The sequence below is a fragment of the Moschus berezovskii genome, chromosome 23 (genome assembly GCF_049115385.1).
Source record: "Moschus berezovskii isolate FMDL1 chromosome 23, NW_MosBer_1.0, whole genome shotgun sequence".
NCBI lineage: Eukaryota > Metazoa > Chordata > Mammalia > Artiodactyla > Moschidae > Moschus > Moschus berezovskii.
Genome location: NC_142482.1, coordinates 56,375,194 through 56,402,842, shown reverse-complemented (window position 1 = coordinate 56,402,842; position 27,649 = coordinate 56,375,194). Strand labels below are relative to the sequence as shown.

Sequence of the window (27,649 nt, the reverse complement as noted above, 5' to 3'; positions counted from 1 at the left end):
GGAAGTTAATTCATTACGTATAGTGGATGCCTTAAGTTTTAGGGCTTAATTCTGTTGGTAAAACTCTGGTTGAAAATAGACTTGTCTTTACAAAGGAAGATACCCCCGCTATAGTAAAACCTCAAATTAAAAGAAGAAAAAAAAGCTGCACCAAGGAGATTTGTCTTACCTGGCTTGCTGTTGGGCGTTTCTTCGGGTCCCAGTTCAACATTTCAGTCATAAGCTGAATGGCTTCGTTACTGGCATTGGGAATGAGAGTTTTTAGGTTTATAGGAACGCACTGGGGAAAGCGGAAATTCATAGAGGAGGCAAGCTGGTACCCTTCTGGCCAGTCACTCTGTTGCAGGAGTATATAAGTGGGAGAGGCAGCAGTAAGAAAACTGTTTTTAGTGATCAGTTTAAAACAAGCATAGTAATAATATAAAAATCACTCATGCATGATGTGTTGACTCATAAATAAATGTGAAAATGAAATATCCAATGGCATACCTAGTTCAATGCTACAAACAGTATAGCCAGAACACTGAATTAAGAGTTAGGGGGGAAAATGAGAAAGCACTTTTATAACTTTCAAAATGTTAATGATGATGGTGGTGACAGTACTCAGGTGAATTTGAACAGCTAAGGACAACTGATTTACAATGAGAATAACTGTTACACAGATCCTCATTATATGTTACTGCATACATCAAATGTCCAATGTCAAAAACTGCCACAGCTGGGAAATGACAGTTTTGTTAAACTTTTAATAGCCGCGTTAACTTGTCTAATGTTAACTACGAGGCACACACCCAAGTAAGGTGTAATTATACATATTTAAACTTATTAAATAAGTACAACTCAGAAAATGAAGTCTAGCTGAGTGCGATAGTTAATTGAAAAGTCCTCATTTCAAGAAATTAAATATCTGTGGCAGAGGTATATAAAAGTAAACAAGAAAAGGTTAAGGGAATATAAAATCTAGGACACTTGGCATTAACAAGTTGATTCCAATGGACATTCTCAAAACAAGGAGGAAAGATTCTGAGCAAGGATGTTTCCGTAGCCATCAGCTGGTCATCTGCTCGAAGTTAAATATATAGAACTCTAAATATAGAAAATCTTCCCTTATGTTCTTCAAGGGAGGCAAGCACCTGATAGAATTCTAGCTTCTGCAATCCTCATTCCATCCCAATTTAAAAAAAAAAAGATTATAAGAAAATTAACTGTTAAAGCATAAGCCTATTTGAAAAATGCAAATACTAGCTAGCTAGCTGAAAGTTATAAATAATGAAAAGTTACTACTTAGGGACAAGAGTACTTACTTTTTTAGGAGTCCCTAAAACCTGGCAAATCTTAAAGATTTCATCAACCTCACTTGTCCCTGGGAAAAGTGGTCTTAATGTATACAGTTCAGCCATTATACTGCCGACAGCCCACACGTCGATGGGAGAGCTGTAAGCTGAAGATCTTAATAAAACCTCAGGAGCGCGGTACCTGTGAATAGAGAACACAGAATTGAACAGGCCATTTGGGGTGTCGTTTCTGAGATGGAGGGACAGCACCTCTTTTTTTGTTTGTTCGTGCATTTCCGTCAAGGAGCAGGTGTTCAATGCCTTTCTGTGTATCAGGCATCTGCACAGTGTGCTGGGTTTCTGTTGGATGGAGCAGATTTTTCCTGACCACAAACACGTAGTGGCACTCGAGACACGTATCAATGAAATGTCCAAGTGAGCTAAGATAGGAACTCCAACAGACAGATGTGAGAATGCTGTTTAATAGACTAAGGACGGGGGGAGCTCTGAATGGAAGCAGATATATCCTGAATGGGAACAGCTGTGTAATTTTACAACGCATTACATCCTGATACATTCATACAAAGGACAGAAGACAAAAGATTAACAAAGATTATCCCTGACTAGAGAGCTTTTTTTCCCCTCTTTTTTTTTTAAAGTTTCTTTTATTCAAGTATAGTGATTTACAATGTTGTGTTAATGTATATGTGTATACATTCTTTTTCATAGTCATTATGGTTTATCACGGGATATTGAATATATCCTGTGCTTATTTATCCATTTTTTTTCTGCTTATCAGTTTGAAAGCGGCAATTCCTCAACTGACTCAATCCCCTTAATTGATAATATAGTATATTCACAGAGTTGTGTATCCATCATCACAATCAACTTGAGAACATTTTCATTATCCCCCAAAGAAACCCCACATTGCTCCAACAGCCCTGGGTCCAGCATCTCTAGTCTACCACCGATCTATTGATTTGCCTGTTCCATCACTTCACATCAATGGGACCATACACTGTCTGGTCTTTTGTGACCAGCTTCTTTCACTGAACATGTTTTCAAGGTTTATCCACATTGTAGCATGTATCAGAACTTCTTTCTTTTTATTGTTGAATAATATTCCACAAGCTGGAATCAAGATTGCTGGGAGAAATATCAACAACCCTAGATATGCAGATGATACCACACTAACGGCAGAAAGTGAAGAGGAGCTGAAGAGTCTCTTGATGAAAGTGAAAGAGGAGAGTGAAAAAGCTGGCTTAAAACTCAACATTCAGAAAACTAAGATCATGGTATCTAGTCCCATCACTTCATGGCAAACTGATGGGGAAAAAGTAGAAGCACTGACAAATTTTATTTTCTTGTGCTCCAAAATCACTGCAGACTGGAGTGACTGCAGCCCTAAAATTAAAAGACGCTTGCTCCTTGGAAGAAAAGCTATGACAAACCCAGACAGTGCACTAAAAAGCAGAGACATTACCTTGCCAACAAATATCTGTATAGTCAAAGCTATGATTTTTCCAGTAGTCATGTGTGGATGTCAGATTTGAATCATAAAGAAGGCTGAGTGCCAAAGAATTGATGCTTTCAAACTGTGGTTCTGGAGAAGACTCTTGATAGTCCCTTGGACTGCGTGGAGATCCAACCAGTCCATCCTAAAGGAAATCAACCCTGAATATTCATTGGAAGGACTGATGTTGAAGCTGAAACTCCAATACTTTGGCCACCTGATGTGAAGAACTGACTCATTGAAAAGACCCTGATGCTGGAAAAGACTGAAGGCAGGAGGAGAAGGGGACGACAGAGGACGAGATGGCTGGATGGCATCACCGACTCGATGGACATGAGTTTGAGCAGGCTCCAGGAGATGGTGAAGGACAGGGAAGCCTGGCGTGCTGCGGTCCATGGGGTCACAGGGTTAGACGTGAGTGACTGAACAGCAGCATTCCACTGTACAGCTAAACCACATTTTGTTTATCTGTTCGTCACTTGTTTCTACTTTTGGGCTATTACAAATAATGTTGTTATGAACAGTCTCAAATTCCTGTGTGGACATATGTTGTCATTTCTCTTGGGTTCATACCTATATGTTTATCTACTGAGGAACTGCCAAACTGTTCTGTACCATTTTGCACTCCTACCAACAACCTATGAGGGTTCCAATCCCTCCGCATCCGTGCCAATACCTGTTACTGTTTTGATAGTTTTATGAGACAAAATTATGTCAAACGTTTTGCCAGGTTTAGATATTGAAAACAAATAGTCTCAATTTCACTCCATTTCAGTACAGGATCTAAATTTACCCAGTTGAAAATAGAAGCTTCTTAAAAAGATTCCTCCCCGCAAGAGGAGATTTTCCAATTCTAACTATACATTTAAACAGATAAAAACTAGTATACTTTGAGCTCTTAGCATTTAATCTGTTCGGTTCCTCTTTTGCTTTTATAGGGATAAATATTATCTTCCTGTTTGCGAGCCTCATTTTCAATAATTCCAGTTTGCTATAAACTTCAGAAGCGTGAGTTTTTGGCGCTCTGTTTATCAAAAATTCTGAAGGAAGATTTCCAAGGGATTTGAAACAAAATGCAACCAAAATATAAAGAGATTATGTACAAAAAAGCTAGGCACCACTGTAAATTATTAAAATTGAAACTGACTTACAAAGTACTTTTTCAAAGGTTCAAACAATTCTAAAATTCGAATGACAGCAAAGAGAGAGAAATATACAGTCCTGCTGCAGCAGTCTTTGAGTCAACCTCAATGTCATCACAGAAAATTTGTGGTTTGCTTAGGCTCTGTCTTGTGTATGTGTAATGTGTATATTCTGACAACTGCAACTTGTTATTTTGCTAGAAAGCAATTTAGCAGCTTATCTGGAAGCAGTTACAAAACAGATGTGCATCTTCACCAAATACCCTTCAGCTTTCCAGGTTTCTTAATTTAGTACGAATACTATTTTAATGATGTTCAGCATCATTAAAACTTGTATTTGGTTTATCACTGCAAAAAGAATGCTATTTTCAATGCAAAAGTTTTTTAATTAAGTAGCATTCCCAGTCTCGTCAGCCATTTCACTTTTCAAAGAATGACCTTCCTAAAGCTTCACATTGATTCCATGGATTGTGATGAAAAAAATCAAACCATTATTAGAAATAAGGTAACTAATTTTTCTCTTCAAAGCCAGTTTGAAGACACTCTTTTTTAAAAATTGTTTAAAATTTTTAAATTGTTCAGTTCAGTCGCTCAAAATTAAAAAAAAAAAAAAGCTGGCATTGTTAATTAGCTGTGTGTTAAAGTGTGAATCTGGTTCACTGTCTCTCATGTTACCAGCTAAGACTGGGGGAGAAGCAAGAGGCATAAAGTGTCGGGGGATCAGACATGACCCAGCTCACTCTAATGAAACTACTGATAACAGGCCCCGGGCCAAGACTGCCCTGAGCAAACCGGGACATACTGCCACCCTTTCCCGGCTCCATCCTCAGACCGATTCATTCTTTAACCACACTCGCTTCCTTAGTGACCTCCTCCAACCCTGTAATTTTAAACACTGAGATCTCCAGCCCAGTCCTGCCCTTTGAGCCCAGGTCATAGGGCCCACTGCCTATTATGACATCTCAGGGGTACCCCCTCACCTGAAAACAGCCTCCCCCAAACCCGGAGCTCCCCAGCGGCACCATCGCCATCAGGGCCCACTCCAGCCTTCCGGCAGCTCACGGAAAAGCCCTTGAAGCGCCTGACTCCCTTCCTTCCTCCCTCCCTCGTCTGCTCTGACTTAGAAACACATCCCTCTCACCGCCTTCACGGCCACGAGAGCCAAGTCATTTTCTGCCATCTTCTGCCCCCATCTCCTCCCTGGTCTCCCAGTTCAGCCTGTGCTCCTCTAGATTCTGTTTCCAATCTGGCAGCTCAGAGCCCCCCAAGGGTCTCCTCAGTTCTCACAGGGGAGGCCACCCCCGTCCTTACCATGATCCACAGGGACCTCTGAGATCTGGCCACCTCACAAACACTCTAACCTCGCTTCCTGCTCTTGCCACGTGTGTTCATTCTGCTCTGTGCGGAGCGCTCCTGCCTCCAGGCCTGGTCTCAGCATTCACACTCAGCATTTCCTCCGCCTGAAAAGCTCTCACTGGCATCTCCCCACCCTGACACCCCAGCATCACTGAGACCTTCTGTTTAAAACAGCAACACGGGGACTTCCCTGGTGGTCCAGTGGCTGAGACTTTGCCTTCCAGTGCAGGGGATGCAAGACAATGAAGGACATGGCCTTCCAACGCAGGTTCGATCAGGGAGCTAAGAGGCCAAAAAACCCAAAACAGAAGGAAAAAAAACCCAGCAACATGCCCTTCCCCTCCCGTGCCGCCTCCAATCCCATGTCCCTTTCCAGACTTAATTCTTCTCTGTAATAACATATCACTACCTGATACTCAAATATTCTTAACTGCTTTCATTGGAGTATAACATAAATACTTTGGCCACCTGATGCGAAGAACTGACTCATTGGAAAAGACCCTGATGCTGGGAAAGATTGAGGGCAGGAGGAGAAGGGGACGACAGAGGATGAGACGGTTGGATGGCATCACTGACGCGATGGACATGAGTTTGAGCAAGCTCTGGGAGTTGGTGATGGACAGGGAAGCCTGGCGTGCAGCAGTCCATGGGGTCGCAAAGAGTCGGACACGACTGAGCAACTGAACTGAACTGATACATACAGAAAAAAGCATGTGTCCCAGGAATACAGCTTGCTGAATTTTCACAATTAGAATGGACACAGCACCCAGATCAAGGGACTATGTGTTGTCAGCACCCAAGACGGTCCCTCTCCTGCACTCTTCCAGTCACTTCTGCCCCCCCTCACCCCGCTGTGTAGCCGCTTTTCTGACCTTTAACAGCATAGATTAGATCTATTTTTGTACATTAAATGGAATCCCATAATGTGCTCTTTTTCCATTTGGCTCTTGCTCTCAGCACTGTATCCGTGAGATTCATCAAACTGCTTATGTAGTTTCTAGGCCTCTCATTCTCGTTGCTATCAAGCAGTCTAGGCATCACATCTCAGACTACCCAGACATGATGGACCGCTGATGTCTTCTGATGGACCTGTGTATGTCTCTCCGTTGGTAACTCGGATTTGTTTAATTTGTTCGTGGATTGGCTGTCATGTAAGGAGCATGAGGCAGAGATTCTTTTCTGTTTAGTTCTCTTCTGTGTTGTTTAGTTGCTCAGTCGTGTCCGACTCTTTGCAACCCCATGGACTGCAGCCCGCCAAGCTCCTCTGTCCGTGGGATTCTCCAGGCCAGAATACTGGAGTGGGCTGCCACTTCCTTCTCCAGGGGACCCTCCCAACCCAGGGATGGAACCTGCGCCTCCTGTATTGGCAGGTAGACTCTTGGCCACTGAGCCACCTGGGAAGCCCTCACTTCTGTGTTTCCACTGCCTAAAATAGTATCCAGAAGTTGGTGTTCGGCAAATGTTTGCTAAACGCGTGAATGGACATGTGAAATCCTTTTTCCTTCTCTTTTTATTAATCAGAAGAGTCATCAGCCAATCTTCCTCTCTCTCTCCAAAGAATATAAAAAATAGTTCTATTTTTAAGTACTTGATGTGGAACCTCCAGAAAGACACAGAACAATCTACTGCGGGAAAACTTCACCAGGGACACACGTCTCTGGGGAGTGGCATAAACTACTCACCATCTGGTGGATACATAGTCCGTATACGGTGGCTGTGACCTTAGTTCTCTCGCAAGTCCGAAGTCAGCAATTTTCACAAGTTCTGGGCCCATACAAAGCAAGTTTTCTGGTTTCATGTCCCTATGGAAGAAACCTTGGTAATACAGAGAGGAAAAACCAATAAATCATCGTATCTAGACATATTTGATGTATTAACAAGATGTAGCTGAACCTCTGTTCTAATTAGGAATGTGATTAGGGGGAAAAATAAACCTTATTTATTGTCTGTAAAACGATGGGCGGTGAGGACCGTGCTTTCAGAATAATTTGGCAAGGAAATTCATACAGTACATATGATGGGTAAAAACGAATACGCGCATGTATTTCCTTTTCTTTTTTAAAAAATGTTTATTTATTTGGCTGCGCTGGGTCTTAGCTGTAATATACAGGATCTCTGATCTTCACTGTGGCACGCGGACTCTCTAGTTGGGGCATGTGGAATCTAGTTCCCGGACCAGGGATTGAACTCAGGCCCCCTGAACTGGGAGCGCAGTCTTAGCCACTGGACCATCAGGGAAGTCCCTCCATTAGTATTTCTGTTTCTGGATCTGATGCATTCAGGCACTGGGTTAGATACGGCCACATTAACGATTATCTCTGTGAATATGCAAAGCAGCCCTATGGAGGCCCTGTGATCGTGAGTGTGTAGCAGACAAGGGGGTTCAGCCTGGAGAGAGGTGGTCGCGTGAAGCTCAAGGAGGGTTGCACATCCGTTCACGCCAGTGTAGCTGGTCTTCCTGCTGCTGGAAATTTAACTGCGATTCCTTGAGTATAACCACTTATTTGAGAAGTGCATTAAGCGCAACAGGAACGTGCTTATTTACCAAACTAATGTATAAAATAGATGGTTCCCGAAGCTACACGGCAGCCCCGTGAAAATGAGGCAGAAAGCCCTCCTTGCAAACATCTAAGGAGTGCATCGAGCACACTGGCCGTGCACAGATGGCCTGTATCCTAACGACCCTTCCGGGTGGAGAATAAAGAACGGCCTGCTCATCGGTTGTAGGCGATCGTCATCATTCCAAGAGGGTTTGAGCTCGGAAGACTTTTCTAGGCCTGAACAGTTCTAATCCGTTCAGAGCCGTTGTGGGCTGCGTGTGACATTGACAGATGGACTCGGCGCACCTGGCACTCCTTACTCCAAACAGGTATTGAGATCCATCTCATTCACTTCCAAGAGAAACATGTCATACTTTCATGATGAAGACAGGAGTGGGAGCGCATGACATTCATCTATAAAATCTTAGAGAATTACACCAGAGTTGAGGTTTTCCCCACCTTATATAGTATAAATATATTGGTAACTTGGTCCTATTTTAACTAAAGTATTAGTTCAATTTTTTGACAGCTACTATTTTAAAAGTGTCTGTTTTCTCAAAGGATTACATCTGAGACAAATACGACAAGAATAAATTAGTTTTTGTAAAAATGTCTATTATTCTTGAGTCTGATTTCCCAAATCACTATGTAGACACTTAAAAAGCGATCTCTAGATTACCCTTTACTTTTAGCAACAATTTTAAAATCCTAGTTTCCTTTTTCAATCCCTTATGCTCTGAAATTGCTGGTTCAGTTCAGTTCAGTTCAGTCGCTCAGTCATGTCCGACTCTTTGCGACCCCATGAACCGCAGCACACCAGGCCTCCCTGTCCATCACCAACTCCCGGAGTGCACCCAAACCCATGTCCATCAAGTCGGTGATGCCATCCAAGCATCTCATCCTCTGTCATCCCCTTCTCCTCCTGCCCTCAATCCTTCCCAGCATCAGGGTCTTTTCAAATGAGTCAGCTCTTCACATCAGGTGGCCAACGTATTGGAGTTGCAGCTTCAACATCAGTCCTTCCAATAACCACCCAGGACTGATCTCCTTTAGGATGGACTGGGATCTCCTTGCAGTCCAAGGGACTCTCAAGAGTCTTCTTCAACACCACAGTTCAAAAGCATCAATTCTTTGGCGCTCAGCTTTCTTTAGAGTCCAACTCTCACACCCATACATGACCCCTGGAAAAACTATAGCCTTGACTAGATGGACTTTTGTTGGCAAAGTAATATCTCTGCTTTTTAATGTGCTGTCTGCTGCTGCTGCTGCTGCGTCACTTCAGTCATGTCTGACTCTGTGTGACCATAGATGGAAGCCCACCAGGGTCCCCCGTCCCTGGGATTCTCCAGGCAAGAACACTGGAGTGGGTTGCCATTTCCTTCTCCAATGTGTGAAAATGAAAAGTGAAAGTGAAGTCGCTCAGTGGTGTCCGACCCTTAGCGTCCGACCCTTAGCGACCCCACGGACTGCAGCCTACCAGGCTCCACCATCCATGGGATTTTCTAGTCAAGAGTACTGGAGTGGTTTGCCATTGCCTTCTCTGATATAGTCACTAGCTGTCTAGGTTGGTCATAACTTTTCTTCCAAGGAGTAAGTGTCTTTTAATTTCATGGCTGCAATCGCCATCTGCAGTGATTTTTGAGCCCAGAAAAATAAAATCAGCCACTGTTTCCACTGTTCCCCATCTATTTGCCACGAAGTGATGGGATCGGATGCCATGATCTTAGTTTTCTAAATGTTGAGCTTCAAGCCAACTTTTTCAGTCTCCTCTTTCACTTTCATCAAGAGGCTCTTTAGTTCTTCTTCACTTTCTGCCATAAGGGTGGTGTCATCTGCATATCTGAGGTTATTGATATTTCTTCCAGCAATCTTGATTCCAGTTTGTGCTTCCTCCAGCCCAGCGTTTCTCATGATGTACTCTGCATATAAGTTAAATAAGCAGGATGCCAATATACAGCCTTGACGTACTTCTTATCCTATTTGGAACCAGTCCGTTGTTCCATGTCCAGTTCTAACTGTTGCTTCCTGACCTGCAAACAGGTTTCTCAAGAGGCAGGTCAGGTGGTCTGGTACGCCCATCTATCTAAGAAATCTAAACCAATTTTATTACTAGCCTAAAAAAGATAACAGTAAAATACAAAGCTCTTTACAAAAAAATCAAAAGAATTCATGAGGCTTTTGATTTTTCACACCACACTTGCTTCCATTAGCATAAATTAACGCATGCAAAAATCAAGAGTTATCATGCTGACCAGAGTTTTACAATGGATTGAAGATAAGGAATCCATTACAAACAATTAGTATATATCCTTAATTTTAATTAACAAATGACTGACTTTTACCAATCAATTGTAATAAATTATCATGGGTTTTAGATTTTGAAAGAAGTTTATAGCTTATATAAGACTGGGGATTGAAGAATGTTCTTACAAGGTTTACATGGAATTCTGCATGGCATTTTTAGAAAATTCTTTTTATTTCTGCCTGGCATTTTTAGAAAATTCTATTTATTTCCTGTAGCAGTTAAAAGAGAAAAGAAAATATCAGATGAAACATGAAAGGAGACTAATGATGGTGATTTTTGAAAGCCTAGGCTCAAAATGCAGCAATGGTAGCATAAACTTTTCTAATATCTAAACAGCTAGTGATTCTAAACATTCATTAAAATTTTTCATAATAATCATTAACTTTTCAGGCAAAATTATTTTGGTTTGATAGAGATGCAAAAAACAATATCAGTTAAGATTAACATAAATAAGAAATTCAAAAAAATAAAAACAAGCACTTGATTTAATTTCTTCAAGAATAGAAATAACTATTTGTGAATACTAAGAAAAACTAGAAAATACTATAGCTTGGGTGGCTTTAAGCTAGTTAAATGTTAGTAATTGGTCATGATAGATCAAAGCATTTCAACCTTTTCCAAAAGAGGAACCTTATATTTTTTTCATCTCCATGGTACAATTAGGTGGAATAAGGTAGCAGGGTGGGTTTATGATGACTGACACTAAACTCTGGTGATCAAACTGCTAAAAAATTCTGATACAGAGACAGTGCTGCTGCTGCTAAGTCGCTTCAGTTGTGTCCGACTCTGTGCGACCCCATAGACAGTAGCCCACCAGGCTCCCCCATCCCTGGGATTCTCCAGGCAAGAACACTGGAGTGAGTTGCCATTTCCTTCTCCAATGCATGAAAGTGAAAAGTGAAAATGAAGTTGCTCAGTCGCATCTGACTCTTCATGACCCCATGGACTGCAGCCCACCAGGCTCCTCCGTCTGTGGGATTTCCCAGGCAAGAATATTGGAGTAGGTTGCCATTGCCTTCTCTGATAGAGGAAGATAATTATAGATTATGGAAATTCTATTTTATTTAGAATTGTAGAAATTCTCAAGTTTCTAAATATGTCATTTAGTAGGCACATACTCCAAAGTTGTAGTTATCTAACATAATATCATTTATTTAATAATAGCTTACATATAATTCCTATCCATAACTGACAATAATCTAAAGATGTAGGGATATAAAACCTACCATGTTTATGGATAAATGCCAGCCCCTGCAATATCTGATACATAATATTTCTGATGACAGACTCAGGGAACAACTTGTTTCTGTGAAGAAATGAACAAATAAACAATAATGTAATTAAGTTTGCAAAAAGAATGGTATATACTAAAGGTACAGTTATAGAATCAGAGCCAATGTTTTGTGCATGGGTCTTCAGCTGAAATGGAAAAGAAGGCTACTTGAATTGGAAAGGCTTGTAAATTAATCCTCAAAAACAATATTTTAGGAAGTTAAGTTACCAAAAACAGTGTAAAAATGGCACTTAACCTCACATAGTCCTTTACTACGTACGATCAATAGTATTTCATTTATACTTTTTTCTTCTTCTTATTTTTTAAATTATGAAAGTACGATAACATATTTATAGGAGACTTGGAAATAAGTTATACTTTTATACTTGGAAATAATATTCTAAACAATATCACTTTTATTTCCATTTAATTTAGAAATCCAGAACTGAATCATGAAATTCCAAAGCTGACTCTTTCATTGTTCATTTGCAATTGTGTTAACTACTTCCATCAACAGGTTTATATATTTTTTAAAAATCAGATGAATATATAATATTTGTTATATTTATATGTACTTAATTTTTCTTCAACATTATATCTCAACATATTTATCATTTTATATATTTAAAAGAGCATAAATTATTATTATTATTATTCAAAGCCAAAAAGATTACCCATAATCACACCACCTGATGAAGAAACTATATTGATTTTTCAGTATTCTAATCCAGTCATAATTCACATGTATAATTCTTATATAAGATGTCAGTGTTACATAAATATAATTTTGGTTTCTGTTTTTTACCCACTTGTAAGCACTTTCATAATCTTCATAGTTATCACTTCTAAGGCTACAAAATCATTGCATCAGTATTATCCATTATAATTACCAACCTTTTCGCCCATTGATAGTTACTGATTTTAAATGGTTCAGAGATAAGTGAAGCTTTGTACAGTCGTTTAACAGAATATACTAACTGTGGTCACTATGCATATGATGTATCAGCATTAAAAGAAAACCTGTAAGTGGATAAATCACATAAGAAATGTATCACCACTAACATTACAACTACATGAAAAGCAGGCACGCCTGTGTACAGGGGCTAGAAAGAACTTGAGAAAAATAAACTGACTGGAGAGATAGAGGTTTCCTTCACTTTTAACTGCTATTAATGTCATAATGCTATCAGCCTGGAACATAACATATATTCAGTATTTTTGAAAGAAGAAAAAATAAGATTAAAGGAAAATTCAATCATCATCCTTAGAACTTGAGAGAGAAAGTGTATGTGTGTGCGTGTAAGAAACACAGAGAGAAAAATCAACGTCAATCCACTGGGAAATTCATCTTATATTTTAGGATCTTTTGCTGAACGCCTCGGGTTTTAAAGACAGGCAAAATGGACATCAATCTCCAGATGTGATCAGTAGCTACCACGAAAACGTTATTCTTTCCACGCTCATGGCACATGACTGAAAACTGCCCTTATTTAGAGGTTCTGTCCGTATGTTTAAAAGAATTTTCCTGGTGTTGATAACACGTTGTTGTCATTCACTTAAGCGTTCTAATGAACCAGTTTATTAGGTCCTTTCTTAAAAACAACTTCATTCTTTCCTCCATTCCCTAATTACCCTTCACGAGATGCATGGGAGAGCAAGGTAGATGCTTTTCTCAGTTTTGCCCAAGGCCAGTTTTATTACTGAGTATTAAACTACAGATTTTTGTTTCAAAAACTATAGATAGATAGTGTGTTTATATGAAATATTTATCTTGACTTCTAAGAGATTACAACAGAAAAATGATGGTTCTTCTCCAATTAGGCATTATCCTTTCATAAAGATAACAGCTAATTTAAAGCTACCCCTTGGACCTGTATATTGCAAAGTGTGATATATTGAAGGGCTCCTAAAGGACTGATGGAGGAGACAGTAAAGGAAAACTTAATTTTCATAAAGACATACCTGTCTTTCATTAATTGATAGAGGTTTTCTTTCATATATTCAAATATAAAATAAAGATGGTCATTTTCTCTGATAACTTCTTTCAGTTTGATCACATTGGCATGATTAAGTTTCTTCAGAGACTGCAACAGAGCAACTAAATATGAAAAATTCTTAAGGCAAAGGTACCGCATTTGGCAAAATCTCATCAATACTAGGTATGATAATTACGTAATTTTTCCTTTCTTCTAAATTCATTACTGAATTATGTTTTAATACCTATAATATTTTACACATCTTAAAAACATCTTAGAACACCTATTTCGAGTAAGCAGAAAGGGCTTCCCTGGTGGCTCAGGGGTAAAGAATCTGTCTAGGAAGGCAGGAGACGTAGGTTCTATCCCTGACTACGGAGCCTGCGCTCTGGAGCCCGGGGGCTGCAACTACCGAAGCCCATGCACCCGGGAGCCGGTGCTCTCCAACGAGAGAAGCCACCACAATGAGAAGTCCATGCACCCGCAACTCCTCCTCGCTCGCCACCACCAGAGCAACCCCGAACAGCAACAAAGACCCAGCTCAGCCAAAAATAAAGAAGTAAAACCATAAAGATAAAGTAAGCAGTAATTGTTTAAGGAATGGATATAGGTGCAGAAATAAACCAGGTCAAAAATAGCTATCAAGCATTTCAGTCTGTCACATTTTTTTTTCTTGATCATTAAATAGGTTTAACCTTTCTCTGACTAAACCTTGTGCAGTTCCATGCAAAAGTCTCTGAAAATGTATCCACATTGTACATAAAAAATATAAAGAAATGGTATGTGGTAATTTATAAAATTGTCTTTCCTTTGATAGTATGAATTAAAACGCTCTTTCAAAGGTGAGAGTGTACTTTCACGGCTATATTTAAAATGGATCACCAGCAAGGACCTCCTGTAGGGCACAGGGAACTCTGCTCAATGTTATTTGGCAGCCTGAATGGCAGCCAGGTTTGGAGGAGAATACACATATATATACATGTATTTATATGGCTGAGTCCCTTTGCTGTCCACTTGAAACTATCACAACATTGTTAATCAGCTATACCCTAACACAAAATAAAAAGTTTAGAAAAAATAAATAATAAATGGAGATCACTGGCATTAAAAAAGTGAATGTACTTTCAAATGTGAGGGTACAGTTATTTTCTGTTCTCCACTGACATTCTGATGAGAAAATTAGTTTAGGAAGATAAAGAAAAATGTAAGAAATAGAATTATCTTTGATCTGCTTCCGACAGAGAACATCCTCGGAAATGAGAGGGATGTGAGGTAGAACTGAGGTCTTCTCAGGTTCTTTCCATCTCTGGGGTTTTACCTTAACTTCTCTCAAGTTCATACATTCATCCCAAGAATAGAACTTTCTCTTCATTCTGAAATTAAAAAAGAAAAGTTTAGTGCCTGGGGACTGAGGGTGTGAAGACACATATTACACTGCTGGCTTTCTCACTCCTTAAAAGCAGATCATCTCCATTCTGTGCATCTCAAGGCCACTTGGTGCAGGCTCATGACTATGTCACTTCTTGGACAAATTACCTAATGACCCTCCGTGCTGCAAATTCCTTAGCTATAGAGTAGAAACTGCTGCATAAGAGAAGCTTATTGTAAAAGGCTTAGGTCAGCACTCAGTAAATACTAGATGTTCCTATTTTTACCAGTATCTGTGAAAGTGACAGTGAAGTCGCTCAGTCGTGTCCGACTCTTTGCGACCCCATGAACTATGGCCTACCAGGCTCCTCTGTCCATGGGATTTTCCAGGCAAGGGTATTGGAGTGGTTTGCCATTTCCTTCTCCAGGGGATCTTCCCCAACCCAGGGATTGAACCCGGGTCTCCCGCATTACGGACAGACGCTTTACCATCTGAGCCACCAGGGAAGCTGCACCAGTATCTGTGGTTGGCTGCAATGAGATAAGAAGGGCATCACTGCTATTATTCCTAAAATACTCTTAGTGAATCAGAATTTCACTTATACGTACTCGGATGCTAAAAATTGAGGGCTTACTGACTTACCAAAAGATACTTTTCAGTACTATAGCCATACGTGTCTTGCTGAAATGAAGAAAGTCCAGCATAGTGCTCAATTTGAAATAAAATACAAGTCAATTCAAATATAGTATAAAAGTATTTTCATCAAGTGACCAGATCCATCCAAAACTGTACATACGATCTCTATGACTCTTAAAAAATAATTATAGGATTTTTAATACAACCTTTAGAGGCTAGTTAACATATTCAAGTTCTTTTTCAAAATTTAGTACAAACTGAAATGTTTATTCTCAAACATCTGTACTAGCTGCAATCCACAACAGTTACTACTTCTTATCAATACTACGTTAAAGTGAATGGGTATATATATGCAGCAAATACAGAAGTTTTTTCACAAAACAATTATCCCAATTTCTTAGACCAATGTAAAGAAATTAATTTAATTGTAAGAAGTTAAACCAATTTGTTAGAATTCCTTTTAGACTCCCTGCCAGCTTCTCTTCCATTTATTTATTCATCCAACACCTGCTTCATGCCCGGATGATGAAATCGGGAATGGTTACCGGTGACTCACATCTCACAGGAAATCGACTTTAGTTAACACAAAACAGACATACAGATCAGCTTTAAGGATCATGAGATAAACTGGACAGGCCTCAGGCCTTTGTGATGAGGGAGTGTTTCAGATGAGACCTGCAAGACAGAAGGTGCCAGCCAGAGAAAGACAGCTAGGAAGAGCTTGGCTGGTTAGAAGAATGGAGAGAACTTTCACTTCAGGCTGATCCTTATTCCTTGAACGCCAGAAGCTGGCTTTCAGGGCTCTGAGGTCACCTTTCCTGTTCTGCTTTTTCTCCCATAGCACTGACCACCTTATTACATACCATATAGTTAAATTATTATGTTTAGACCTTGTCCCCTCTCCTCAAGTACATCAGCAAGCTCTCTGAGGACATCACCACCTGCCTGATCAGTTTTTGAGACACAGTTTAAGTCTCAATAGATATTCACTAAATGGTGGCTTGGTGGATTTTGAAACCCACAGGTGGGGCTCCTGAGCAACCGTCCCACAAACAGGAGACCCTCTGGAATGGAACTGCCTCTCAGGTCTTTAAAGGACACAGGACTTGATAAATATTTGTTAATTTAATGAGGTGAGAGGGTCTTATTACCAGCCCCTAGAAGGACCACGTTATAGCTATTTTTTTCTTTTTTCCCCTGAAATGGTAGCAGATACTACAAGGTTTATTACCAGTGACCTACAGTAAAACTTCCCAAAGGAAACTCTCTCCTGCTTCCAGGCCTTCACACACACTATTCTCACAGCTTGGCTATGCTTCCTCATTCTCGAGATCTCACCTTCTGTGGAAAGTCTTCTAAGATGATACCATGAGACCCAACCCTCATCCTCATCCTCTTACCCCTCTCCCCTAGGAGCCACAGCATTCATGGATTTTACTGTAAATCTTTCCAGTCCTTTTAAAGATATTTTTACATATAAATTTATTTGTGTGTAATGAAGCATTTGGGTGAATTTACCTAATCACTTAGCCTATAACTAAGAATACTCTCATCTCATTTTGGCTAATACTTACACCTCATTTATTACTTTTTTCTCTTATTGCACCAGTTAGGGTCTCCAGTACAATCCTGATCAGTAGGGGATACAACAGGCATACTGGTCTTAAAAGCAACTTTATGGAAAGTACCTATAATATTTCACCTTTCAGGTCAGGGAAATTTCTTTTCATTCCCGTTTTTCTTTTCAGTTATGTAAGCATGCTAAGTTACTTTGGTCGTATCCAACCCTTTGCGACTCCATGGACTGTAGCCCATGAGGCTCCTCTGACCATGGGGTTCTCCAGGCAAGAATACTGGAGTGGGTTGCAGTGCCCTCATCCAGGGGAACCTTCCCAACCCAACCATCGAACCCAGGTCTCTTAAGTCTCCTGCACTGGCAGGACGTTTCTTTACCACTAGTGCTGCCTGGGAAGCCAATTCATTATACATTTACTTACTTGATACTAATGGCTATTTCACAATACTTTATAAAAGTATTTCCTTATGTATGTAATATTTTAGATCATGATATTGTTAAGTTTTAAAACATTTGATAAATGTTTGTTAAAGCATTTAAATGTTGGATGATCATCCTTTGGTTGAAGTGGTAATCAGTTTCCAAGACTTGTTGTGGTGGAAGCCAGCTACCGTGTCATGAGAACACTCAAGTGACGATCTGTAGAACCCCATATATAGAGAAATTGTCCTTATATATAAAGAAAAAAGAAATTTGGACAAAGAAATATGCATCAAGGGAAGCTGATGTGGAAGGTACACAGAGAGAAAATGCCATCGATAAGCCAAGGGAAAAGGCCTAGGAGAGATCCCTTCCTCCCAGCCCTCAGCAGGAACCAACCCTGCTGACACATGGACTTTAGACTTGTAACCTCCCAACTGTCTCAATAAATCCTTACCGTTTAAACCAACCAGTCTGTGCTTAAACTGGCATATATAGAAGTCCAGTCTGAGCCCCACCGTGTCCCCCCAAATTCATATCTTGAAGTCCTAACCTCCCGGTACCTCAGAGAACGACTGCATTTGGAGATAGACCTTACAGAGGTAATTAAGGTTAAATGAGGCCTTTGGGGTGGGTCCTAATCCGATATTACCGGTGTCCTTATAGGAGGAGGAGATCAGGACCCAGATACACACAGATGGAAGACTAGGTGAACACACGGGGAGAAGAGACAGTCTGCAAGCTGAGAAGAGGGGTCTCAGGGGAAACCGACCCTGCCAACATCTCACTCTCACACTTCCAGCCTCCAGACTGTGGGGAAATAAATACGGAGCTTAAACCACCCAGTCTGGGGTACTTAGTGATAGCAGCCCCAGCAAACTGACACTGAGAACCAGCTTGCAAGTGCGTACTCCAGCCCTGGTCCAGCCTGCAGAGGACTGTGACCTTGGCCGACCTCTCATCACCGCAGACACACCTGGAGCCGGAACCACAGCTGAGCTGCTCCTAAAATCCTAACCCACAGAAATGATGAGTTAACAAATGTTTGTTCTTGTCTTAAATCACTAAGCTTTGGGGTAATTTTTTTTTAACATATGATAGATATCAAATACAGTAGATTAAAGAAATAATTAAGTTAATAATTCCTCTATTTCATTGATAAGCTCAGGTAAATAACCATATGCCATTCAGAAGTCAATTTGATATTATGAACACCATCTGATTTTGAGGCCTGTTGTTTTAAAGAAATAATAAGCTCTACTCTGTACTCCACTTTAAGTGTTGAAAAAGAATTCTATGCATTACCTTCAGTTTCAGTTCAGATTTATCATGCATAAGAAGCAGAGCCCTAAATAGATAACTAATGGGAAGCTGCTGTGTAACACAGGGAGCTCAACCTGGCACCTGGGTCAACCTAGAGGGTGGGATGGCCTCGGGGGTGGGAGGGAGCCATATGCACACTTACTCAGAGTCATGCTGATGTCTGGCAGAGACCAACACAACCTTGTGAAGCAATTACCCTCCAATTAAAAATAATTTTTTTTCAAAAGCAGAGCCCTTATTTTGCTGGACAAACCAGAACATTAAACGCATATACGTAGGGGACCAGCAGAACTCCTTTTTTGCAGTGCTGTCTCCAGAATGGCATTCCACGATGGCCTAACAAGCGTGGGGTCTGGACCAGACCTCTCTGCGCTTGTATACGTTCTCAAGCAAGCAAAGGAGAGGAACAGAAAGACGGGTGAAGGCGGCAGGACCGCCCGTGGTACCTTTTGATGGCCACCAGCTCCCCGGACTCGTTGCTCTTGCCCATGAGCACGCTCCCGTACGTGCCGTCCCCCAGCTGTCTCATGGTCGTGTACCGGTTCATCTCGGAAGAATGACGCGGCAGAGGCTGTCCGCGGGAAATGACGTCTTTGTTGTATATAAGCGCGTCTTTTATTTGTATTCAGTTTCTGCCCTTAGACCGTTGTTGCTACACTGGTGACTGGTTTTGTCATCATTAAATACAGGTTCTTCCCCAAGATTCTGTAGGTTCATAAGATACAGCAGTAAGGAATCTGGCAAGGAAACGGTGCTTCCATTCTTATGAACACCCTGTGGAAAAAGCAACAAGAATAAAAGGAATGCTCATTAAAGAATCGCTTCCAAAAATTTACTGGTAACCTAGGAAAACTGTAAGATAAATACTAATTGTTAAGCACGTGTCAGTAAATCACTTGTGCTATGTGGAATGACGTTCACATGTGATAGACTGATGAAAATCACTGCGGAATGCTTCATTTATTAATACATGGTGCCATGTAATGAAACTGAACCCAATAAACCATGACTTAATGATGTTTGTGATTCCTTTTTTTATTAACTGACTATAAATAGAATCTATGGGCTTCCCTGGTAGCTCAGCTGGTAAAGAATCCACCTGCAATGCAGGAGACCTGGGTTCAATCCCTGGGTTGGGAAGATCCCCTGGAGGAGGGCATGGCAACCCACTCTAGTATTCTTGCCTGGAGAATCCCCGTGGACAGAGGAGCCTGGCGGGCTACAGTCCATAGGGTCGAAAAGAGTCAGACACAACTGAGCGACACAGCAGCAGTAGAACCTATATGAGTCCACATCAGACTGTGGAAAATCAGATCCTCCACTATATCCATTCTTAGAATCAATTTTTGCATCGTGTTTGATTTGGACCAAAATCCCTTATGTGAAAGTCCTGGACCAGATGTGTTTGGAATCCAGTAGTTGCATATTTTAGAAAAGAAATAGAGGGTCTCCTTGCTGGCTTAGGGGTGAAGACTCCACCTGAAACACAGGAGACCTGGGTTCGATCCCTGGGTCGGGAAGATCCCCTGGAGAAGGAAATGGCAACCCACTCCAGTATTTCTGCCTGGAAAATTCCATAGACAGAGGAGCCTGGCAGGCTACAGTCCATGGAGTCCAAAGAGACAGACTTGACTTAGCAACTAAACCACCAACCACAGAAAAGTAGGAGGGTACATAACATCTCCCAAAGAGCATCTTAATGCACCTGCAGAAAAATGTCAGAGAAGTGCTCTAAATAAAAGAAATGAAGACCATAAGTGGCCTCACATCATTCGGGTCATATTTTATTGCAAATGAATTTGCACAAATTAATTTCTGAAAATCCATCTTTCAGAGCTTTGTGGATGAATTTGCACAAATTAATTTCTGAAAATCCATCTTTCAGAGCTTTGTGGATTTCAAAACTACAGAAAAGGGGTTGTAGATGTGTATATATATTAGAAAGGTAAAGGTTTCTATAGGTTCTGATTTTATTATTACAATTTAAAAAAAAAAAACCGAAGCACATAAAGCTGTAGTACTTCCTTCATTACAACTGTGTTCAATAATTTCCTCCCACTCTTTTGTCTTAATTCAGCTTTCAAGGAACAATTTCTCATTTCATACCTGTTTATCATTCTTATGTTGCTTTAAAAAATATCTTATCCTCCTGCTACAAGGCTGTATTCTTAGCTGCAGAAGGTAACAACGGTTGGCACTGTGAAAGGACATTGTTTTAGAATGCCTTTTATAGGGAATTCCCTGAAGGTCCAGAGGTTAGAAACTGTGCCTTTGCTGTTGAGGGTCCTAGTTTGATCCATGGTGGGGGAACTAAGATCCAACAAGCCGCGTGTTCTGGCCAAAAAATAAAATTCAAATGCCTTTTATAATCTGATGCTTCAGTCAATGATTATTTTTCTTTCACTGTAGCACTACTTCCACCAGATAAAATCACAGAAATTCCTTCTCTATTAGATGCAGAACTGTAGGAGCAACAAGAATATAGTGTAATTGTCAAAGTACCCAAGGCTTCCAAAAACAGGCTTTTCTGCAGAAACACAGCGGAGAAGCGCACTAAAATGCTGTAGCCCCCTTTATACAGGAACACATTTGTCCACAGGAAGCTCTGGAAGAACCTGTGGGGCTTTCAGATAACAGGGGGTGTGCTTTCATTTGTCGTTTATTTTACTTCATTACAGATAGCAACCATTCAAGGGCGCCTGAGTAGTTTAGGCCACACTAACTCTGTTGCCAGGATCTTGACAAAGAGATCTTGATAGTAAATTCCGTTTCATTTAGTGGTTCCTTCATCTGTCTCAGTCATATCTTAGCAAATGGTTTCAACAAATGCCAGCAAAGTCTTCCCCATTTGCCCAAAAATGAAGTTCTTTTGCAAGTGGTCTTTACATGATACATAGACACAGGTTCTAAACACGAGGGTATTAATACAGAGAAAGACAACATCCCCTGCACAGTTCCTGACTAACATGTGTATTTGGTTTCCTTAATTTTTCCCTTATCTAGGTAAGGAAAGACAATTTTGAAAGCTCTCTGGGGGTCTGTTTGGTAATACTCTGTGCTATGATTAAACAAAACATGGGCTATAAAATATATTCCCTCTGATCACTTAGAATTTTATTAAATCAGTATTTTGCAGTTTATTATCAGATGTTAAACTGCTTGACATTCTTTTTTTTTTTTTGGCTGCACCACACAGCTTGCAGCAAAAGTGCCAAGTCCTAACCACTGAACCACCAGGGAATTCGCTAAGTTGCTTGACATTCTTTTCTAGCTTTTCTATTGAAGGTCTTTTACTGAAGTGTGCTCTCCAGAGGTTTACAGATTCTTTCTGGTTAAGTAACAATACAGAGACTAAATTTGTCCAAAAGGCCACAGTGTTCATCATATCAGTAACAATGTACAATAAAAACACAGAGAGATTAAACGACCTAGGATCCATCAAGAGAATCAATGATGGAGTTAGTCTAACTCCATTAGCCTGAAGCTGTTTGGTTTTTCAGTGCAATCCCCACTTCTAAACAACCCATCCTTGCTAGCTTTTACAATCACTGATGTAGCTAAAAGAACCATCCCTCTTCACTCCCAAACCATGTAGAATCCACCGCACAATGAAGGCTGCCCACCCCCACCACCCCCTAAAGATTCCTAACTCCTCACCCCAACACACCAAGATGCTGTAAACACCCCGAAAAGTACACAGGCGTCTCCCCACCCCGACTACGCTGTGCAGCTGGATCTGGCTCATGCCGATAACCTGGAAGGACACTGAAACATTGGGCCAGAAACAGTGAAGGGAGAGTGAGTCGGAGAGAAGGGAGTCTAACTGGAGTTCGTTAAGAAAGTTATTTATTTTCACCCCACCCCCAAGTTACTGAATTAAATTCTAATGGGATAAATAGCAGCATCTTCTCTTTGCAAATCTGCTGCATATGCAACAGATTATTTTCATGGTAACACCTGAGTGAAGACAAATGCCGAAGGTCTAAGAGGGAGTCGGTGATTGTAGGCACCTCTGCTGCTGCTGCTAAGTTGCTTCAGTCGTGTCCGACTCTGTGCGACCCCATGGACGGCAGCCGACCAGGCTCCACTGTCCCTGGGATTCTCCAGGCAAGAACACTGGAGTGGGTTGCCATTTCCTTCTCCAGGAAAGGACAAAAGAGAAAGGAGTGAAGAGGGAGCTGCCCAGGTTGGGAGAGAATTTCAGAGGTAAAGGGTGCCAGAAACGTGGAAATTTCACCTTGCAGTGGCTCAACCACCTGCAAAAGTGGAATGAACTGCCTTTCTCTCCCACTGTAAAAAGCATCAACCAGACCACCACCAGTACTATCACAGCACAGCAGACCATTCAGTCACTGGTGCCTTCCTGCCCCAGCTCGGAAGCCCAGCTGTTTTGTTCTGTTTTGTTTTTTTTTTTTTTTGGAGTGGCTGTAATAGAAACCTTACTCTAAGTCTTCAAAAAAAGAAAGAAAAGAAAAAACCCTGGAAACACAGTTTGTTTCAAGTGCTATAGCATAGGATACTTATATTCAGGGAAAAATAAAAGAAGTACATGGCTGTTTCTCGGCTTCTTTTGTTTGGGGGAGTGAAGATTATGGGTATGACACGGATTTTAAAAAGTCTGACGTGCGGTTCCAAGACAATTGGAGTTCACACAAGTTTACATACTATGCTCCCAAACAAAGCATCCGAAAGGTCTCTTTTGAGTCATTTTAATTACAAAATAGCTGTCCAGGGTGAGAAGCTGACCATTCCAGCTGTCTCCTTATCCCCCTGAAAACAAGGATAATGGCCCAATGTATAAAGGGTTTTTTAATTATTCCCATGTACCTACTCACTGAGGGGCTTTCCAGGTGGCGCTAGTGGCAGAGAACCTGCCTGCCAATGTAGGAGACTCAAGAGATGCAGGTTTGATCCTTGGGTCAGGAAGATCCCTGGAGGAGAGCACAGCAACCCACTCCAGTAATCTCACCTGGAGAATCCCATGGCCAGAGAGCCTGGCAGACTACAGTCCATAGGGTCACAAAGAGGCAGACATGACTGAAGCAACTTAGTGTAGCAGAGCACAGCATCTACTCATTGATAGCCCGTAAACAACTGTTCTTATGAGTGTAGCATAGGAAGGTCCTAAACTGATTTACTAGTCAAAAAGCAGTATATGCAATTTAAAAGACAGACTGCCTATAGGTCCCCAGTTCACATTCAATGATATTTCTCTGCAAACTATGTATATTCTTCTCTGATGTTGTGTTGTTCAGTCGCTAAGCTATATCTGACTCTTTGCGACCCCGTGGACTGCAGCACACCAGGTTTCTGTGTCCTTCACTATCTCCTGGAGTTTGCTCAAATTCATGTCCTTTGAGTTGGTGATGCCATCCAACCATCTCGTCCTCTGTTGCCCGCTTCTCCTCCTGCCCTCAACCTTTCCCAACATCAGGTCTTCTCTGTGGACCCCTGGAAGCTAATTATGCAAAATAGGGGTGTATTAATATGACTTCTTTTGCACATGACTATTTCCATGTATGTATTTCAACATGGATGCAACAAGGCAAAACACAAGTAAATGTAATTTAACTATGATCCTCAATTAATTTAACCAAATTGTTAGGAACTTGGAATTTTCTACAATCAAGCTACAGTACTTTCTTATGAGTTACACATACCTTATATTCTGGCTTAAGGAAAAAAACATTTATTGAGAGGCTCAATTACAGACTTACATTAGATAAATACTCTTACCATTTCTGTCCCATTCTGATTGTCTTATTTTTAGCTAAGTGCACAATTACTGTAAACTTGAGTTTTATTCTCAACAGCTTCTACCAGCTAATAAGGGATTAAGAAAGGATTAAAGAAGATTAAGAGAAAGGGCAAATGGAGGGTAAAATCTGTGTCTGCCCAATCACTGAGCAGATAACCTCCGCCCATCTTCAAGTTGCTTTGGTACAATCTGCTGTAATGTTATTACTCTAAGGCTGGAATTAACATTTGTTTTTAAAGTAATTCCATAAAAATCATTAAGTTGTTTAAAAAGCAAAACAGAAAAAAAGTTTTCAAACTAACCAACGTCATACGTTTACAGAAATTAAAAGGGGAGCTTTTGAAATGGGAAAACAAAGATATTGTTTTCAAAATAAAAGCATAGTGCCCTGTGCTAATATTCACAAACTGTTTTAAAACGAAGCAAAACCAAATCAAAACAAACACACACAAACCCACCCCAACAAATAGATCAAACACCATTGCCCAAAGCCAGCTTCTGCCTTGCCCAGGCAGAAGGTGGCCTCCTTGGGCGGAGTGAAGGGTCTCTCCTTTTCCGGTCACTCGGTCCCTCGGCGGAGATGGAGGTTGGGGGGATGGGGACAGTGAAGACAGGCCGAAAGGCTGGAAAGTAACTTCTGCCTCCATTACTATTTCGACTCTAGGGATTGTTTTTCTGATTAAAATAACTCCAATACCTGTGACTCTATGAGAATTCCGTTACAATTAGAACAAATGCGTGATCATTTAAAAAGATCAAACACAATCCGTTTAGAGTTGAAATTACAAACACTTTATAAAAAGCCAGATTTATTGCCTCCCCTCCCCCGACTCCAACCCCAGTCCTTAAAGTAAATGCCCGTCTTATTTGCAAGTCAGGAAGCACTTTTCGTTCCTTGACGCTCTGATTTCTGATTTTTTTTCCCCCCAGCAAACCAGGGTCCATAAGACTCCGGGGGCTCAGTCCTGCCCGCCTGCGGGAAGGGGTGGTCCCGGGGGACCTGCGTGTCCAGCCGACTGCAGCGGCGGGCTCGGCGTGGGGAACCGGGGGGCCCGCTGGTCCACCCTGCGCCGGAATTCCGCTTTTACCTCGCAGCTCTTTGGGATGCAAGAGTGAGCACTGAATTTGGCCCCAGTTTCTCTTTCCTCTTTCCTCCTTTTTCACTCTTGTAACAGCTCTGAACTCAATTCCGCTGCCTCCTCGAGACCCGATCCCGCCCCCTCCGTCCTCAAAGTAGTGTCCCCTCCAGCCCAGGCACTAAAGGGAGAGGCGGAGATCTGGGGTGAGTGGGGGGTATGTTGGAAGACTCTAGGGTAGAGGCTCGGGGGTGAGGGTCTCCCAGGCTGCAGGATGCCCACTGTCATCCTCCAACCCAGGCCTGAACCCCGCCGTCGAGGGGCGCAGGAAAGCGGCCAGGGGCGCCTCGGAGCAAACCCACAGCGCTGGGAGCAGGCAGACCGTCCCCGCCGGCCAGCTCCGCCCCTCCCGGAGTGCTCCGCCCTCCGGTCCCCGACCCCTACCGGTGTCCAGGCCCCTTCTCTCGGCAGAGGTCGGCCCCGGCAGGACAGGGCGCCCAGGGGACATGCCGGGCCGCCTCGCAGGACAGGCTCGGGTCGGACGGACAGTGTCCGCCCCTCTGCCAGCTCGGGATCACCTGCCCGCGCCGGCCGCTTACCTCGTTGGCTCCCCTGTGAAGCTCCGGCGTCCTGTGTGTTCCATCTCCCAGGAAACGGCGGGCGTGCGTCCGCCCCGCGCCGCCCGCCGCTTACACCCCGCCTACGGGACGGGACTGAGCGGGGAGCCCTGCCCAGAACGCTCGCCCCGCCTCCCGAGGGGCGGGGCCTCAGGAATGCCCGGAAGTCATCCGGAGTTCCTGCTCTTCTGCTATTTCATTTGGGGCTTGGGGCAGTCCTGATTACCTTTGCACTTACTTATGAGAAGTTGGGTTGTTTGCTCTTTGTTCCCACTCGTTCTATAAAGTCTTAACTCACTGAATCTGGTTCCCAGGCTTGTGAAGAGCAAGAGAAAGCCAACTGTTCGCCTCGTAATCCTTGTATTTTTGTTTAGACATGCACTGCCTGGGGAAAACTGCTGCTGCTGCTGCTGCTAAGTCACTTCAGTCGTGTCCGACTCTGTGTGACCCCATAGACGGAAGCCCACCAGGTTCCCTCATCCCTGGGATTCTCCAGGCAAGAACACTGGAGTGGGTTGCCATTTCCTTCTCCAATGTGTGAAAGTGAAAAGTGAAAGTGAACTGCACTGCATTGCAATTCTTTATACTGGTCAACTTCTCACATATATGTTAACTCCTGGGCCACACTTCTGAATTCATTTTCACTCATTCGCTCAAAGAATTTAGTACCAGTCACGGTGTTCAGTTCAGTTCAGTCGCTCAGTCGTGTCGGACTCTGCGACCCCATGAATCGCAGCACACCAGGCCTCCCTGTCCATCACCAACTCCCGGAGTTTATCCAAACTCATGTCCATCGATTCGGTGATGCCATCCAGCCATCTTATCCTCTGTAGTCTCCTTCTCCTCCTGCCCCCAATCTCTCCCAGCATCAGGGTCTTTTCCAATGAGTCAACTCTTCCCATGAGGTGGCCAAAGTATTGGAGTTTCAGCTTTAGCATCAGTCCTTCCAATGAACACCCAGGACTGATCTCCTTTAGAATGGACTGGTTGGATCTTCTTTCAGTCCAAGGGACTCTCAAGAGTCTTCTCCAAAACCACAGTTCAAAAGCATCATCTTCAGCGATCAGCTTTCTTCACAGTCCAACTCTCACATCCATACATGACCACGGGAAAAACCATAGCCTTGACTAGATGGACCTTTGTTGGCAAAGTAATGTCTCTGCTTTTTAATATGCTATCTAGGTTGGTCATAACTTTTCTTCCAAGGAGTAAGCATCTTTTAATTTCACGACTGCAGTCACCATCTGCAGTGATTTTAGACTGTGGTAAATCACAAGATAAATGAGTTAATGGTGAATAAATAAACCAGTGATGATAACTAGCCTAGAGTTATGAGAGAAGGGCACACTTGTGTTTCTACCAAGAAGCAGCTCAATTAGCTAGCAAAAAGGCCCATAAATGAGAAGCATGAGACATGGGGTAGTGATATGCCTGCTAGTAATTATCCATTATGTGTCAAGGCTCTGGAATAATGGCAGGGTAGCAGGACAGACAT

The 27,649-nt window shown here is 41.9% G+C and overlaps 1 protein-coding gene across 3 annotated transcripts in view; it reads right to left on the bottom strand.

The window, feature by feature from the left end:
• MAK (male germ cell associated kinase) overlaps positions 1-26,248 on the bottom strand; it is a 48,854-nt gene extending 22,606 nt beyond the window's left edge. For 2 of the 3 annotated variants that reach the window (XM_055406714.2, XM_088831107.1), the window contains exons 1-5: positions 13,366-13,712; positions 11,357-11,436; positions 6,968-7,100; positions 1,305-1,476; positions 170-337 (exon numbers count right to left, since the gene is read on the bottom strand). In XM_055406714.2, coding sequence (XP_055262689.1) covers positions 170-337; positions 1,305-1,476; positions 6,968-7,100; positions 11,357-11,436; positions 13,366-13,553 — 741 coding nt within the window. In that variant the 5' untranslated portion in view covers positions 13,554-13,712. Of the gene's footprint in view, positions 1-169; positions 338-1,304; positions 1,477-6,967; positions 7,101-11,356; positions 11,437-13,365; positions 13,713-14,697; positions 14,753-19,149; positions 19,478-26,136 lie in introns of those variants that run through there. The other variant, XM_055406715.2, reaches the window with a different exon arrangement.
• Between the last annotated feature and the right edge of the window lie 1,401 nt (positions 26,249-27,649).